General features: G+C 42.2%; 1 protein-coding gene and 1 non-coding gene across 4 annotated transcripts in view; one reads left to right on the top strand and one right to left on the bottom strand.

The window, feature by feature from the left end:
• The window catches only part of Adamts3 (ADAM metallopeptidase with thrombospondin type 1, motif 3), a 204,795-nt gene that overhangs the window by 30,350 nt on the left and 155,588 nt on the right, over positions 1–18,857 (bottom strand). For all 3 annotated transcript variants that reach the window (XM_087582949.1, NM_001394709.1, NM_001394710.1), the window contains 7 exon segments: positions 17,573–17,772; positions 5,786–5,869; positions 3,787–3,943; positions 2,950–3,055; positions 2,459–2,602; positions 1,399–1,531; positions 54–167 (listed from right to left, as the gene is read on the bottom strand). In XM_087582949.1, coding sequence (XP_087439075.1) covers positions 54–167; positions 1,399–1,531; positions 2,459–2,602; positions 2,950–3,055; positions 3,787–3,943; positions 5,786–5,869; positions 17,573–17,772 — 938 coding nt within the window.
• LOC120096809 (small nucleolar RNA SNORA17) lies at positions 8,407–8,534 on the top strand. Its single transcript, XR_015637784.1, has one exon. It is a non-coding gene; the product is annotated as a small nucleolar RNA SNORA17 (small nucleolar RNA).

Raw genomic sequence — 18,857 nt, 5'->3', positions numbered from 1 at the left:
TTTAAAGGTCCCCCCACAGCACCCACTGAACCCTAGCCAGCAGACACACTCACCTTCCCAGCAGCACACTCAGTCCCATCGAGTGGGGGCCCCTTCTTAGTCTTACAGAAGTATGGGTTATCGGGGTGACTGCACCACAGCTGCTTGCACGGGTCAAAGGTTCGGAACTGGAAGAAAAAGAAGCAAATGATGGGTGACCTTTCAGACAGCGGGATCTTCGCCAACTGTATTTTATATATGACTTCTTCATGTCATAGTATTTGCTGGTGGCGGTGGGGTTTACACAAGCAATGGCGAGAGTAAGATGCCCGCATTGTTAATTAGATTGTCACATTCTATCACCACATAAACTCTAAGAGACAAATGCCATTGCCGTCTCCAGTTCAGATATAAGAAAACTAAGCCAGAGAGGTCACAGATTGGACTCGAGTTCACGGATCGAGGGTCAGACCTGACATACTCTGACATCCATTACCATAGTGTCTAACTACTGAAAAGTAGAAACAGAAACTAAAACCACAGAAAACTGACCTTCATTTTATAGGCTAGGCTGCTCCTGCATACAATAAATAGCTGAATGAAGCTTGGCTTCAAACTCATCATCCTCCTGCCTCAGTCTCACAAGTGCTGTGATTACAGCCATGCCACCCACACACTTTTCGGTGTTCCATTTGAGAAGAGTCTAATGTATTAGGGTAGTCATTTTCTATAGCCACAAATGTATAGAATACTGGCCATCATGCCACAGAGAAGCTCAGCGTCATCTCTGAAGGCGAGAAAAGCTGGGGGAGGGGCAGGGAGCAAGCATCTGAGCTGGAGAGCCTTGGGTGTGAGGAAGTACCCTGAGAAGCTCTGCTGCCACAGCTTTTGCATCCTAAAGCTAAAAACCTTGCAAACTTTCTGCCACCACTTCTGTAAAATGTATGTATATACACACACACACATTCACATATACATATATAACACACTAATGTATGTATACATACAGACACACACACATTAACATACACATAAATACCACATGATGTATATGCATCTGTAAAAACAGATGTAATGTTAAAGGCTATGAATTTGAAAACAGTAAGGAGGGGTATTTGGGAGGCTTCCAGGAAGGAAATGGGAGGAGGCAATGGTGGAATAATATTGTAATCACAAAAAATAAAAGAAATAATCATAAATTAAAAGCCTTTGATCTCTCCATCTCTTTTCTTATCTCTCATGAGGATTCGTTTGGGCCACACACCCAGAGCATCCAGTTGAGCTCCATCAACATAGCAAATGCAAGATAACCGGAGACATTTTCACACTGGGACCAGTTGAGTTTGCAAAGCCCACCCAACAGGAATGACACAGGCAGATTTCAAGATCAGACGTCCAAGTTGATAGTCCGTCACGTACCGCGGTACACATTTTGTAGCCAACACCAAAATCGAAACGGCATTGCTCATCCATGGAATAATTAATCCCCGGAAGTTCTGGGAGTTTGGGCCAATCGTGTTCAAAGGGGTCATCAAGGAGACAGTCGTAGGAACTGCGGGAGGCAAACAGTAAGTGTATTTAAATTCTCATTGTTCAAATCAGACCTTAGAAGGGGAGGACTCTCAATTCTCTGTGGTTCGGTTAGCACATAGGGCAGGTTCCCAGAAACATGGTTTTATTCTACTCAGTTTTCATCTTTACTAGTTCTGGTAAAGGGAACCAAGCACACCTCTTGGATATAGTGGTGCTGTGACAGTGTTGTTCATGTTGCCAAGTGACCCTATATGAAGTGAGGCACGGCAGATCCTAACCCCGCAAAGCATCATCAGACTTCAGGTTATAAATGAGGTTAAAAGCAGGAATCATATAAACACCCTGCCTCCATCCTCAGGACAGGTCTGACCACCAGTCAAAAGGAATCTATCCCAAGGAAGCCCAAGGCCAGTTGTACTGGCTGGTTTTGGGTGTCAACTTGACACGAGTTGGAGTTATCACAGAAAAAGCCTCAGTTGTCGAAATGACTTCGTGAGATCCAGCTGTAAAGCATTTTCTCAATTAGTGATAAAGGGGGGAGGGCCCAGCCCATTATGGGTGGTGCTGTCCCTCGGCTGGTGGTCTTGGGTTCTATAAGAGAGCAAACTGAGCAAGCCAGGGGAAGCAAGCCAGTAAGTAACATCCCTCCATGGCCTCTGCATCAGCTCCTGCTTCCTGACCTGCTTGAGCTCCAGTCCTGACTTCCTTTGGTGATGAACAGTATGGAAGTAAGCTGAATAAACCCTTTCCTCCCCAACTTGCTTCTTGGTCATGATGTTTGTGTAGGAATAGAAACCCTGACTAAGACACGAGTTAAAAGTACACTTAAGTTCTAGGCTCATTGCCTTAACCCTTTGTATGACATTGGAGAACCTTTTGGGTCAACACCTCTGTCACCATGTATGTAGCCTATGCAGCAAGGCATGACATGCATCGAGGAACATACTGGATATATCTTTTCAGTTCCTGACCGCTGCATCTGGACCAGTGGTATCGATGAAAGGCAGCTTGCACCAGGGGCGCCATGACACTGCCCATGGCGGTCTCATCGCCACACCGGTTGCCTTGCCCGTCATGCTCCATGCCCAACCTAGAACACAAAGGAGACATCATGGGTAAGAGCCCCAGACCCATGCCTTGAATTCCCCTTTCTCACAACACATGCTGGGAAAAACATATTTTTTTCAAGTCAACATGACTTCCTTGGAGACACCATGGACACTGAAACTGAGAGCAGTCTAATGAAATGTGTTTCTTATTCTATAGCCATCAAAGGCCTGGGAGGGCTCAGCCAGACAGAGTTACTCATTGAGCTTCAGCGCATGACCCTTCACTGTTTTAAGCTCCTCTCACTTGGCAAAGGATGAGAATGAACACTGGCATTGGCTTTTGCCCAAAGTGTGAACAATGGTAGAAAAGCTGTCAGCAGTGACTTACACATGGCCGGTCTCATGGGCTACTACAAAAGCAGATGAAAAACCATCTTCGTGATTCAGGGTGCAACTTCTCACTGGGTGACACATGCCTGTGACGGGAGCATATCCTGCAGATAACGACAATCGAATATATATATATTATATATATATACATATATATACATATATATACACACACATATATATATACACACACACATATATACACACACATATATATATATATATTCATTATATTTAGTACTGGATCTTTGCCTAGAAACAAAAGAAGAAGCAGTGTTCCTGTAAATAGGGGCGACATTACTTCTCTGTTACCAGGAAGTCACGTTCTTGGAAAAGCGAGAAGGGACCGCCTGGGGTCACCATTCTGTTACCATCTCAGCTTGCCTTTCTGTTTTACCAAATGGCCCTGCATATCTTGGTTCTAATGGAGGGAGCCAGAAATCCCACCAATGCAGAAAAGAAAGCTATCGGTGTTTCTCCACACTGTCCATCGGAGTTTATTAGACAAATGGAACCTGGCTTTGGAAGAAAGACTGTTGGCAGGATCCACTCCCGTCCGAACAGTTAGTGGAAATCACACTGCAGATTACAGCCTCCCTTCCAAATGGACAACCACTGTTTTAAAGGCAAGTAGAATTTACTATGGTGTTTAAGTGACATATAACATTGTGGATTCTACAAAAAGTCACTGAAAGAAATGGGGGGGGCATACTCTTGGCTGGTGGACGGTGGAAAATGGTGTGGAGATAAAAACATTTGCACGGCCTGCTCAACTTGGGATTTCGCCTGAAAACCCAGGCCCTTAATTTTTTCGTCTACACAGAAATAGTAATACCTTGCATTCCAGCAGGCCCAAAGTCTTGCCTGGTTAGGAAAATTGCATGATCATGGTGTTCAGCATGGTTGGGATCGGATTTTTGTTGCTGGCAAGCCCAGCGACACACATTCTCCAGGCTCCTGGACGGGTTTCCCCTTTCGATAAGGCTGATAGACTAAAAAGGAGAGAATAGGTTAAACACGCATTTTGTGATTTGGATTTGGAGATAATATTTCAACGATGATTCAGAAATATTATTTGGGGGATCAACTTTGATTTAGGAATTCTAAAAACCCATTAAAGACCTGGTGAGGCGATCACATGCCACCTGTGGGAAAGTCTACAAGCACACAGAGAGCAGTGTTAGAACTCAGGACTCACTGCTGGGGGTGACTCGGTATTGGTAATCATTTGGAGGAGAAGCTTTAGACATCTCAAATATTTCGTAGTTGTATTCAAATTTTAGGTTTTACACATTAAAGACAAATACTGGGAAAGATTCTTGCATGAGACTTTTTCTAGAGATATGAAAGTCAAAGATCTTATGTAAGATTTTTTGTGTATTCTTTTGGTTCAAAATCTGTATGAGGAGGAAAATAAGTTCTTTCAAGATTTGGCAAAACTGGTCAAACTTTGTACTGTATGTGGAACAGTCACCTGGGGGAGAAAACAGCTTCTTAACTCATGATAATGACAAGGTTTAGTCTCTTGTCTGGTAACATTAGTATAAATTATATATATATATATATATATATATATATATATATATATATACATATATGTGTGTGTGTGTGTGTGTGTGTGTGTATTCACATTGCAATTGATGGGGTAATATGTTGAGGGGTGAAAAAGTCCATCCCTCAAAAACACATTTCCAAAGTGTTTCTAACAAAAAGAGAAATTGGAATTTGGACTCCCAAATGAGTTCCTAATTGGCTAAAGGGCCCAGAGTCTTGTTAAATCTCAGCAAATGCTATTATCAGTATTTACATTTTTAATAAACTTAGCTTGATCTGTTATATGCTAATCATACAGTTTGCCAAACAACTGACCGACTGAAGGCTGTCAAGACTTCCAGCTGGGGTTAGCTTTTTCCTTCCTAACAGCACAAAGTACATGAGGCTTTCAAGGGAAGGTAAAGATGAGGGACAGCCTTTCTATCTGTAGATGCTATTAGTCATGGATAAAGAAGCACAAACACACAGACTATGGTTTCCCAAGTGCACAAGTTCACTAGTGTCGCCTCCCCAGGAAGATCAGTGATGGGATACATTGATTATTATAAGCATGAACATTGCCAAGGGAGTCAGGCTTCTCAAAGGAAGTTAATGACTTCCAAGGACAGGACCACGTCTAATATTGACATACACAGGCTTTCCACTAGCAAGAATGGATACTGCATGCGTTTTGATTCAACTTTCTGTTTTCAAAGAGATTAAAACTTCTTTAAATGAAAGTCATATTCACTTTTAAATGTATACATTTTAAATACTGTTTTAAATAAAACAAAAGATGTTTCTGTTTTCTTCACGGACATATTCCAAGTGCTTTGAGAATAACTACCATTTAAAAGTGGATATTTCGCATACACACACAGTGAATTCATATACAGGTCACACAGCTCATGTTTATAGTGTAAGGACATTTTCTTTTTTCTTAACAGTATCCGTTCATGTTCACTGACTTTTTCAGTCACACCGAAAGCCTGGATAACTGGGGCTCAGATAGCAGATTACATGTTGGGCATGTTAGCGCAGGCATATGATCCCAACATTTAGGAGGCAGAGATAGGAGGATCTTTGACCTCATAGCGAGTATGAGGCCAATCTGATCTATATGAGACCCGCCTCTAACAAGAAGTTGCTCTAATTTAACATCCTCTTTTCATTCTGGAAGATTCCCCCGGACAGCTTTATAACCATGAGTTTACATAAAGTTGAAGTAGTTTTGCCACCCAATCGTTTATTGGTTAATCTAGTCTTATTGTTTACAGCCCACACATTTTAAGGTATCTTACCTTTGCGTAACCGAGCATAATCATTCGCACCAGGACCACGTTTATGTGCACTCCAAGGGACTCATCATGATAGATTTCATTTACCTGGAGACAAAGCAGACAGTTGCTACAAGAAAGGCAATGCAAAGGATTTGACGATGCAACATTTAGGAGCTCACCTACACCAGTCACGAGTCCGCTAGTCAGATTAGGCAACTTACACTGTTCTTAAATTTAGCTTAAGCCAATTTCCAAAATGAAGTCATTTATCTTTTGTTTGGGAGCAACCTTTGGATACCTGAATTATTGACTTTTTGTAAAGTACAGAGAAAAATGAACAGAGATATGTTAGGAAGAGATTTATTAAACAAATTGTGTGTGTGTGTGTGTGTGTGTGTGTGTGTGTGTGTGTGTGTGTGTGCGAGCGCACGCATGCGTGCACATAGCACAACACTCACCTAAAACAAATAAAGAAATATGATTCTGGTGATTTTCTGTCCTCCTGTGAGTGGCCACAAGACAATGGAAGAAGACAGGCAAGAGCAGGTGTGCCCACAGGGCTAGGAGAAGTACGATCTTGGTTGAGGGATTTCTGTCTAGAAGCTCTGGGGGTCTATCTGTGAGTCAGCAAATAGATAGCTTTCCCAGCATCCCTGAGGACAGAGCATCTGGGGCAATGCTCTTTTAGAATTACTGTGGAATACAGTAGTGAAGACACCTTTCAGAATATGCATTATTAAGGAGACTATACAAGTGCTTATCAGAGATGTCAGTTCTGGACTCAACTCTGAAGATCTCAGTTGATTCCTATATCATTATTCCATTTTTAAAGTTAGGCTAGAATTCCTCAGAAATGATTCTGTATACTTTAATAGTACAGATGTTGGAATTAGAGCAACTTTAGGTCGCAGCTCAACTACTTCTCACACAGGGAGGACGATGAAGCCCGTGGACCGTCAGCAACTGGCTAAACCGCACAGTGTGTTACTGGCAGGCAGGAATCTAAAGCACACTGTAATTATATCTTCTGATTAAGCTACTGCAAAGCGAGTGCAAAAAAAGTCTGTCCAACTTGGCAAACGCTAGCAGGAATGACAAAGGCAGCGTTACCTGGCTAGATTCCAGTTCCGAGTTATTCCCCAGAACAAGGGCTCAGACTTCTAACAGAAACCCAGAGAGAGATGAAAACTAACCACAATTTCACTTGAGATCCAGGAGGTTTGGACAGCAGGCTTAGCAAATCTAAAAGCTGCAGAGGAAAGTATAAAGCCAGAAGATACAGAACATTCAATCATCATAGAATGAAACTCATGCATTAGGGGACTCTGGCTTGCCACGTTAGACTTGCCACGCCTACCAAGAAGCAGGCCAGGGAATCTCTAGTTAGATGTTTCAAGAGTCTAGCATGACTGCACGGAACAATATCAACATTGTAGACCTTAAATTGATAGATAGCATACTACCTAGTCAGATTGTACATAGCATTTACAACGCCACAAAAGATGGATGTAAAAGGTCATTCATTGTGAAGTAGAAAATACTAAAAAAAAAAAAAAAAGGTGAAGTGTATTCTAACAAGAAAGGTTTTATGGTTCCTTTAAGTGGAAAATGTGTGTGTGTGTGTGTGTGTGTGTGTGTGTGTGTGTGTGTGTGTGTTCATGTGCGCACGTGCCCGTGTTTGTGCATACACATATATGCATATTCATAAATTAGAAAGATCCAGCTTGGTAGCTATTGATGAGCTGGTTTTAAAAAACGACTCTGTGGTTGAACCCTTGCATTGCCCAGGAGTACAGACAGGTGAGCCATGGCCAGGTTGGCTCACTAGCAGCTAAAGGACACCCACAGTATTGAAGCCATTGTGTACTGACACATAAGAGAGGTGATCAAAAACTACAACGGCATTCAAGAAATAAGGGAGACCAAAGAGCCCAGAAAGTGTGTCATATACAGAATGACTTGGAAGATGTAGTGATTAAGGTTGCCAGATGTCAAACTTCTCAGATCACATTGCTTCAAACCCCCACAATGCCTAGCAACTCTGCATTTCTACAAGCCTCAATCAAATGAGTAGTATAAAATGTACTATCTCATAGTCTTATGGAAAGACTATTGAAAGACGTAACTCACTGCAGTAAATTACTCGGTCTTAGCACCGAGAAGGAGAGAGGGCCCTATAAAGGGTATCACATTACTAGAAGTGGAAAGAAAAATCCTTAAAGGTTTACTAATTATGATATGGGACAAGGGAATGGAGGGTGGCATCAAACCCTTGAGCCAGCTCACCTGCAAACTGCACACCCAGGGGCAGCTCTCCTGTGCTATGAAGATGAGGGGCAGGGCCAGCTCTCCCACTCTGATGATCCCAGAACCAGCTCTCCTGCCTGCTAGAGAGGCAAGGGGTGACATGGGGGGACATCTCTCCCTCAACCACGTCACCACTACAGAAGAAAAGTGGTGTAGCCAGATCTCCCATGCTCGCATCCTCATTCTAGCTTGCCCACACCCCCTCTGTCAGGTCAGCTCTACTGTGCTGCTCAGGCAGAATGCAGGAATATAATACAGTCATATATTCATTCATATATAAATCTTCATTATAAAAGTCATAATCAAATATATTCTCACATGTTAAAAACAAGCAATATGCCCCTAGAGGTGTGGCACCTGTGGCTGTTCTGTCACATGTGCATCAAGGAGGTGGCAGAGAGGAGAGAGACTATGTCTACATTCAGTGTTCTGACCTTTGAACAGCTGACTGATAAGAAGCAAAAGAAAAAATAAACCTAGCAAGCCTGAGACAACTACCAGTCCGGCACCAGGGGGCCTGAAAGGGGAGCAAGCTGGTAACTAGAAGAACCCCACCTAGAACGGAGCCTTGAGCCTGAGACAGATAGACACCCACTGCAACTGCCATTCAGGCAGGCTGGGTGAGGAGTGAGCCTATAATAACCACCAGACTGGTACCATGGGGCCTGGACAGGAAGCCAGCCTGAGATGACTACCATTCCTGTACCAAGAGGGCCTGTGGGTGCAGACCTTACCCAGGATGACCCCTTCTGGGCAACATAATGCAATGCATTCCTGAGACAACCCCAGACACTCAGAGACCATAGGTACCACTAAGAGGAGCGAGTGGAGAACAGGAAACCAGAAGACAAAGAGGAATAGCACAATGTAGGTAGAACTAGGGACTTGAAAGTAGCAAGTGATAGCTGGTGATGCTACAGGGGACCATGGTGGGGCCCTAGCCTGCACTGCCACTAGGGACCATATCTGGGTCTATGGGTCTGCAGCGGCAAGGGTCTATTACCGCCAAAGGCCAGGAAGACATCCCTAGCCTGGGCTGTTGCCCTGGAGACATGTTGATGCCTGAAGGCTATGCAGAACTGGCCCCAACATTTATCTGGGCATCATGGGTGATCTTCCTCCTGCCCCTCTCCTCACCACCTGCTGCAGGCAGAAGCCTGGCCCTGGGGTCATGAGAACAGGAGAATTGTCCTTTCCCCTCACCAGCTGCAGCACTGGGTAGAGTGAATCCTGCACTCTGACTGAGCAGCACAGTAGAGCTGACCTGACAGTGTGTGGGGGGTGGGGGGAGAGCTAGAATGAGGATGAGAACATGGGAGATCTGGCTACATCACTTCTCTTCTGTAGTATGGGTGAAGAAAAGATGTCCCCCATCTCACCCCTTGCCATCTATAGCAGGCAGGAGAGCTGGCTCTGGGATCATCAGAGTGGGAGAGCTGGCCCTGCCCCTCATCTTGGTAGCACAGGAGAGCTGCCCCTGGGTGCGAGGGTTGCAGGTGAGCTGGCCGAAGGGTTGGATGCCATCCTCCATCCCCTTGTCCCTTGCCATCTATGGCAGGTAGAAGCGCTATCTCCCTCGATCATGAGAGGAGAAAAACTGTCCCTGTCCCTCACTGGCTACAGCATTCAGGAGTGTGGGCTTTGCACCTTGCCTGGGCAGCAGGGTAGATTTGGCCCTGGTTTTTAAGAGTTGCTGGTGAGCTTACTCTGAGCATTTGAAAGTGGGAGATCCAGAAGGTTAACCAGTTCACATACCTCCTCAGGCCCAAATCCAGGTCTTTGAATTAGCCTGCCCCATCGATGAACTGCTGGAGAGCACAAAGAAGCCAGGCCTACAGATCCAAAACTACAGGATCTCCATGACACAGGGAAACAATAGGATATCTGAGGAGTTCCAGGAGCAAGATGCCTTGTACTAGACGAACAAGTCATTGCAATGAACATTTGTAAACAAAGAAGGGTGAACAAAAAGATATACTGTAGGACACACTGTGACACAATGACATTTTTTTTCTTTGTTTGGTGTCCTGTGAGGTTGCAAGGGTGGACAGTAGGTTAGGGGAGGGGAAAATGAGTTGGATTTTGTTCCATGATATGAAATTCACAAAGAACCAATAAAAAGGTTTTTTTTAAAGTTAATCAAAAGATGAGCAGTATCTTCACCATAGTAGAAAGTGGTCTTCCGATAAGAAAAAAACAACAGTAACCATCTATACTGGGCAAAGCCCTGCATCTTACCCAACATGCTTCTCAAGGATCAAGAAAGTTGACTCCTATATATAATTCACTTTTAATATATGCTTAGTAATATATCAACTTTCCATCTCCTCACGCCTATCAATGCTACAGGCACAGTGCTGTCACCGAGACACACACAGGATGAGAACAACTGAAGGAAGAATGAGCGAGGCTCTGTGGGGTCACATGTTCAAAGTCCTGGATTCTGGTTCCAGCTTCCCACAGTAAGCTACGGTTAGAATGGTTACCTAACCACTCCGGACATCAAGTTTCTTGGTGAAAAAATTATAACCACAGTTGTTCTGTCTGCCTTGCAGATAGGTGGCTCAAATCAATCAGGATGACACACCTCTATCCTCTGCCAAATGCCAAATCCTTCAAATCCTTTTCATACCCAGCTACTTGTATATGGGGAGGTTTTGTGAAAGCCCATGGTCACAACCCAACTTTTCTTAAAAAAAAAAAGAAAGAAAGAAAGAAAGAAAGAAAGAGAGAGAGAGAGAAGGAAAAGCAAACGGCCCATTGGACTTCTAAGGGAATTTCAAGAGGCTTTAATTTAAATTTGTTACATCCAACCAAGTGGAACATGAAATTCATAAATTAACAGAAAATTACTGGAAAAAAAAAATCATTGCAGTGTAGTTTTTCTCCGAGGTAATAGAGATCTGTCAGCAGATGGCACTGTGCACTCTTGAGACTAGAGAAGGACCACTCTTCTGTCCCCTATACCTCTGGAGCAGCTACATACCCAGCTGGTTTGTGGGCTTTCCCATGTTTACCCACAAATAAAATAGCTCCCACTAAGCTAAACAGAAATTTCAAAATAGCACGAGAAAAATCTCATTTGAATGACTACTTATTTGAATCTGAAAAGCAAAGCAAATATATTGGGGAAACTCTTATTTTGAGTTTGTGTGTCATCTGCTTATAGTAGTCTGTAAGAGGCCCAAAGGCCCTTACATGAGCTTCCAATCTTTACCATGCAATAAACACAGGAGAAAGAACCAAGAGTGTGCCTTACTGAATTCCCAATATTGCCCAATCAGAAGGGACTAAATGAATGTTTGTAAAGACAATAGTTTTATGACTTTTAGCAACAAAGAAAGCATATGTCCCCAAGTAAAAGCAATACCATCAGGATCCCTCTCAACACTTAACACCAGGTAGCCCTTCCTAGATGCCAGACATTGTGGTATTTATGTCAGCCTGGACTAAAACAAGTAACCTTTGAAGCACTCCACTTTACAGCTAAGGAAACTGAGACCCCGAATTGACCATTTTCCCATTGCCACAGTCACAGAGCAAGCTGAGAATGTCAACCTGGGTAATTTGACTCTCCACTCAATAGTTTTAAACATTTTATCATACTTCAAACACACACATCATGGCACTGCAGAACAGGTTTCATTTTAGAGTTAACAGCAATGCATACCTCTGAGTTGACAAATATGGCATGAGATTATACTTAGGGAGGTAACTCAACACTCATTTGTTTTGGTTATCTTCTTCCAGATGAATTTTAAAGAAAGGGGAGGCTAGATTTATAACAAATAACAATTTCTTTTTTCACCATTTCAACAATGATGCACTAAAAGTGCTGGAAAACTAAAGGCCAGAAAAGGTGAAGGAGAAAAACAGGGTGGGGCATGGAGTCTGTGTTGGGCATAAGAAGAGCACTAAGTATAGATGTTACTATAAGTCATGCCATTGACACACGTGATGCTGATCAAAATGTCACCCGTAGTGCCAACCTACTGGGCTCTGGACATGTTCAATGAGGAGTTCAGGGTTGAGCCCAGAGTTCTCACTAAATGACCTGAAAGAAAGGGTAAACAAAATATTAATTCAATTTTCAGATGGCCTTGGCTTTGATGAAGTTGCCAATGATATAAAGAAGGCAAAAAAGGCAAAAATCCAACCAAGTATCTGTTTCCTTGAGAAAAAAAAATTCCTTCCAGGTTTGTTCCCAGTCAGGACAATTTCTCCAGGGCATTCCCCTGGCAGGACAGCCTGACCTTTGTCTGACTAGCTGATGAACAGCTTTGTCTGGCTTCAACAAAGAAACACTCATTTTTCTCTCAGGTAAATTGGGGCTAAAGAGGCAGTGTGGTAGAATGATTAGGAACACGGGGCCCTGTACCTACCTGTCTCGCTAGGATTTAACTATGTGACCCTGGGCATGTCATTTCACCATCTGTGCCTCAGTTTCTACATTGCCACAGTTTTGCATTCACAGAGTTATTGAAAGGAATATGCGAGTCCCTATGTGAACAGCGATTAAGATGGTGCTTGGCTTTTGTAAATGTAAAGAAAAAAACCTATCAGGCATAATTATTGCCATTTTCTCAGAGAAGCAGATAAATAGTACAGATATGTGAATTTTTAAAGAGACCTTTGCATGTCAAGACAGCCAGGGTACTTCTGGCCTGACATAAAAGAATTCTGAATTGTTCTATGAAGAATTATCATTCTCCGCAATTGTGTCTCGTGGAGCTAGACGTGCCAAGCACACTCCCACTTTTCTTCTGCTGTCCATCTCTGGAGCACCTGATACTCAGAATAGACAGGTGTCCTTCAACCAAGTCTATTTGTCTCTCAACTCCAGCCTAGCAGTGCTAGTAGTTCTAATTCTGTGTAATACTCTAATTGTCTATAATACTCTCATTAGACTTTGATAATGAGTTTGGATTTGCTCTGATCAGCCATGCATTCTAATGGGAGAAACACGGGCTGAAAGCATGGGAAATATACATGTGAGAAGAAATGAACAGCTTTGCGGATGAGGCTCAGTGATAGACAGCGTGTATAGAATGAGGAGTCTCTGGGTTTGAGTATTAAAGAAAGAGGGAGGGGCAAGTTCATGAAAACAGGTGCTGAGCTGAGAAAGAGTTGAGGAAGGAGGTAAAGGAGAGGAAGCACTTCCTGATCATCCCACTGCAACCAGAATTTGCTTCTAAAGCCCACACCAAATAAATCACTACTCATCTTTAAAACTGGTTATAGCTCCGTATTAGCAAGAAAATGCCCATGCCATTTTCCTGAAGTTCATTTCAGCTCCTACCCAGCCTCTCATACCCCACCACTCACCACACAGACAAACCTACAGTGGTTATACTGGACAGTTTCGTGTCAACTTGACACAAGCTGGAGTCATCACAGAGAAAGGAACCTCCGTTGAGGAAATGCCTTTATGGGATCCAGCTGTAAGGCATTTTCTCAATTAGTGATCAATAGGAAAAGGGCCCAGTCCATGATGGGTAGGTAGTGCAATCCCTGGGCTTTGGTGCTGGGTTCTGTAAGGAAGCAAGCTGAGCAAGCCATGTGAAACAGGTCAGTAAGCAACACCTCTCCATGGCCTCTGTGTCTGCTCCTGCCATGGCTGTGTTCCAGCCCTGCATGAGCTCCCATCCCGACTTCCTGATAGACTATGATCTAGAAGTGTAAGCTCAATAAACCCTTCCCTCCCCAATTTGCTTTTTTGGTCATGGTGTTTTTCTTACAACAAGAGAAGCTAAAACAGTGGTTCTCAAACCACCATGATCTAGCACTTTCAGTGCCTTATTGCAAGCTGGTTCCCCACCTTCCAATACCCAAGGTATTCTGTGACACCCAGATCTAATAGCACATCAGTTCAGAATACTTTATAGACCACTGACATTAGTGGCCAAACCTCATCTTCTTCCTTCTCAGTTCATATTTACATAATGTCTGTGGTGGATCTTCCAAATGAAAAAAAACTATATTTTATTACTATTATTTGATTTTACCCGGTACTATTAGCAAGATATGAGAAGGAGTTAGATTTTTATTAGTTTTTATTGTTGTTTCCTAGGTTTTAACAGGATTGTGGTTTCAAGGGGGACTACAAATGCAGAGTAAATGAATGCCCAGTGTGTGGTCGTGAATTTCAACAGAAGAAATGGATTTTAGATACTGACCCAAAATGAACATTGTTGCATAACCCATTAAGGCCACATGAACACATATCCCAGATAAATCTGCCCTGCACTGATGTTCAATGATTTCATAAACATTACCTAAGATCCAGAAGTTGTCAATAAATACAGTAATGATATTCATTCATGTGCTAAAGCTTAGACCTTGTATTTTATAAGAACCTGGTTATGGGGAAGGGGTATCTTTTTTTAATATGCTGAATAGGGAAGCTGCTGGCATTATCTTTCAGTTGTTTCTCACTCATGAACAGCCAGTTTCAACAAACAAAAGACTGAATTCTCCCTTAGTTAAGATTTCTTGAAAGTACAAGGTCGTTAGAGGGGTATTTTCTCTTTCATTGCATACTGGGTGAGCCTGTGTGTGTGTGTGTGTGTGTGTGTGTGTGTGTGTGTGTGTGTGTGTGTACGTGCATGTGCACATGTACATGCATGTGCACATAAATGTTAAAAGTTAGTGTTTCTTCTTCTATTGACCCCATTTTATTTTCTGACATCCATCTCATTGGACCTGAATCTTAGCAATGGGCTACACTGGGTAGTCAGTGAGCTCCCAGGACTCCTCTACCACTGACCTGAAGTTCTGAGATTATAAGCTGCATTGCTGCCACTGGCTTCTTAAAAATGTTTTAGTCTAAGATTATAATAAGTTCTGTTTATATGTTTATATATCCATGGAAGGCAGCTTTCAACTTTCCACACATGCAGTTTAAAGTCACACAGTAACTGTATTCAAGGAATACACAGCCTATCCAAAAAACAGTCTTAAAAATTAAAACAAACTTCAGGTCTCTGAAGAAAGAGATTGAAGAAGATCTCAGAAGATTGAAAGATCTCCCATGCTCATGGATTGCCAAAAGCAATCTACAGATTCAATGCAATCTCCACCAAAATTCCAACTCAATTCTTCATAGAATTAGAAAGAGCAATTTGCAAATTCATTTGGAATAACAAAAAAAAAAAACCAGGATGGCAAAAACTATTCTTAACAATAAAAGAACTTCTGGGGGAATCACCATCCCTGACCTCAAGCAGTATTACAAAGCAATAGTGATAAAAACTTTATGGTATTGGTACAGAACAGGAAGGTGGAACGATGGAATAGAATTGAAGGCCCAGAAATGAACCACACACCTATGGTCAGTTGATCTTTGACAACGGAGCTAAAACCATTTAATGGAAAAAAAGATAGCATTTTCAACAAATGGTGCTGGTTCAATTGGCAGTCAGCATGTAGAAGAATGTAAATTGATCCATTCTTATCACCCTGAACAAAGCTCAAGTCCAAGTGGATCAAGGACCTCCACATCAAACCAGATATGCTCAAACTGATAGAAGAAAAAGTGAGGAAAAGCCTCAAACACATGGGCACTGGGGAAATTTTCCTAAATACAACAGCAATGGCTTATGCTCTAAGATCAAGAATCAACAAATGGGACCTCATAAAATTGCAAAGCTTCTGTAAGGCAAAGGACACTGTCATTAGGACAAAATGGCAACTAACAGATTGGGAAAAGATCTTTACCAATCCTACATCTGATAGAGGGGTAATATCCAAAATATACAAAGAACTCAAGAAGGTAGACTCGAGAGAATCAAATAACCCTATTAAAAATGGGGTACAGAGCTAAACAAAGAATTCTCAACTGAGGAATAGAGAATGACTGAGAAGCACCTAAAGAAATGTTCAGCATCCTTAGTCATCAGGGAAATGCAAATTAAAACAACCCTGAGATTCTACCTCACACCAGTCAGAACGGATATGATAAAAAAGTCAGGTGACAGCAGGTGATGATGAGGATGTGGAGAAAGAGGAACTCTCCTCCATTGTTGGTGGGATTGCAAGCTGGTACAACCATTCTGGAAATCAATCTGGAGGTTCCTCAGAAAATTGAACCTAGTACTACCTGAGGAACCAGCTATACTACTCCTGGGCATATACCCAAAAGATGCTCTAACATGTAACAAAGACACATGCTCCACTATGTTCATAGCAGCCTTATTTATAACAGCCAGAAGCTGGAAAGAACCCAGATGCCCTTCAACAGAGGAATGGATACAGAAAATGTGGTATATCTACACAATGGAATATTACTCAGCCATCAAAAACAACGACTTTATGAAATTCATAGGCAAATGGATGGAACTAGAAAATATAATCTTGAGTGAGGTGACCTAAACACACACACACACAGAAAAAAAAAATCTCAGATTACCCAAGATACAATTCATAGACCAGACCACATGAAGGTCAAGAAGAAAGACAACCAAAGTGTAGATGCTTCAGTCCTTCTTAGAAGAGGGAACAAAAAGATTTACAGGAGGAAATATAGAGACAAAGTGTGGAGCAGAGACTGAAGGAAAAGCCATCCAGAGACTGCCCCACCTGGGAATCTAGCCCAAATACATACAGTCACCAAACCCAGACAATATAGCTGATGCCAAGAAGTCCATGCTGACAGAAGCTGATACAGCTGTCTCCTGAGCGGTTCTGTTAGAGCATGGCAAATACAGAGGTGAATGCTAGCAGCAAACCATTGAAGTGAAACTGGGGCCCCATTGAAGTAGTTCAAGAAAAAAATTGAAGGAGCTGAAGCAGCTTACAAGTCCATAAGAACAACAATACCAACCAACCAGAGCTCCCAGGAACTAAACCACTACCCAAAGACTACACATGGACAGACCCATGGCTCCAGCTGCATATGTAGCAGAGGATGGCCTTGTTGGGTTCTAATGGGAGGAAAAGCCCTTGGTCCTGCCAAGGCTGGACCCCTCAGTGTAGGGGAATGTCAGGGGCGGGAAGGTGGGAAAAGGTGAATGGTTGAGGAGGGGAAACACTCTTATAAAAGAAGGGGGAGGGGAATGGGATAACATTTGAAATGTAAATAAAAATATCCAATAAAAAAGACACATGAGTAATTGCTTCAGGAGCTATAAGCTTTGTAAGTATGTAAGTTTCTATCTATCCAGAATTTTCAAAGTAGTGCGTTTGTTTGAAAGTTCTCACACATCTTTAAAATCTTTCTATCATCTCAGATACAGAACAATACTGGGAAGAATTAATTTACAATCCAGAGCACACACTTAGGCAAGCTGACGGTCTATAGAGTATTATTGTTCCCCAAAATGTAAATCAAAATCATGATATAATTCCTTCCAATATATCTTCTAAAACATCTGAGTTTTCACTTGGTAACAAAAACAAGCTCAGGTTTGGGGTGAGGGTCTCATGTCAGCGTCTGGAGGACACTACCAAAGCAAGAAATGTGGTTGAAATGATCAAAATTCTCAACACAGAGTCGTTACTTACAATGTTCATCAGGGTGAGGAGGTAGTTTTGGACATGCTCTTTGCCATGGAAACGGACCACAGAGTCATCCACTCCCAGAAGCACCTCGATGTTGTAATCGTTCTCTCCCGCGTGTCTGCGGCGCCGCGTTGTCTCATTCAGCTGCTGGCCAATGTTGCTGTAAACGGTACCTAGATCATCGAGGCCTTCCAGATTCGACTCTAATGAGAGACAAGAGGAACCCAGGCATTTCAGTTTCCCCAATGGGTCTTCCAGGACTTTTAAAATAGATCTTTTCAGGGAGCTTTTATTATAATCCAAATCATTAACATATTACTTTCAATTTGTTTATTAAACATACTCATAAAAGACTTATTTATGCTTAGAAAGACTCGCTACATATTCAACACTCGAAGTTTTATACAGTCGTATTATTATACGATTGTCCAGGAAGGTGGACCACTGTGCCAGTTTGACTATTCATGAAGCTAAGGCATTAGTCTTTTCCTGGCTCCATCCTAGAACAGGGGGAAATCACCAGACATCAGGGGCACAGTACAGAGGCCAGTTAGAATGGTTACCATGTTAACCCTGGATAATCCATGATCCTCTGATCATGGGGTGTAGAGTTTATACTATATAAACTTAAACCACCTTCCCAGTGGTTATTAATTTAAAAATAAACTTCTGTCATTATCAACACAACTATGTTTTATGACAACCATTTCTGGCCATGTTGTTAGAGTGACATATTGCATGTATTACTTTACTATGTTGGCTTAGGGTAGCATGGGAAACGTTGCTAGGGAAAAGGTGAGCAGACACATGGGTACAACACTTGATACTATGGTTCTCCACATTTGGCTGGCCTCTCATCCAACAGCAGGTAAAATCCGCTGCTATGTGTCTGAGTTTGTGAGACAGCAAAATAAGGAACCAACTGGAAAATGACTAAAGATTAAAATACAATCGTAAGCACGATTTATGTTATTTGGATCAAAGGACTATTTTCATTCTTTCAATGGGCATTTCATATATAGATATGAACATTCAGGGAGATGTAGGGAAGGAATAAGGCGAATACTCTTTGGATTTCATAACTTGAGTTCTCCATATTTAGTGAAAAATATTTTGGAGAATTAAAACATGAATCAAGTTGGACACTAATATCATTCATCTACTGGCAATAAAAAAATGAAGGTATGTTCATTTCCATTTCAAGTCTATAAAACCCAGAAAGGAATTTATTCTATAAAGCACCTTGATGTTAAACAAGCTTGCGTAAACCAAGTCTGACTCACACGTT

This window comes from Rattus norvegicus, chromosome 14 (genome assembly GCF_021556685.1).
Source record: "Rattus norvegicus strain SHRSP/BbbUtx chromosome 14, alternate assembly SHRSP_T2T, whole genome shotgun sequence".
NCBI lineage: Eukaryota > Metazoa > Chordata > Mammalia > Rodentia > Muridae > Rattus > Rattus norvegicus.
Note: the sequence above shows the minus strand (reverse complement) of the source record. Positions and strands in the feature narration are given on the sequence as shown.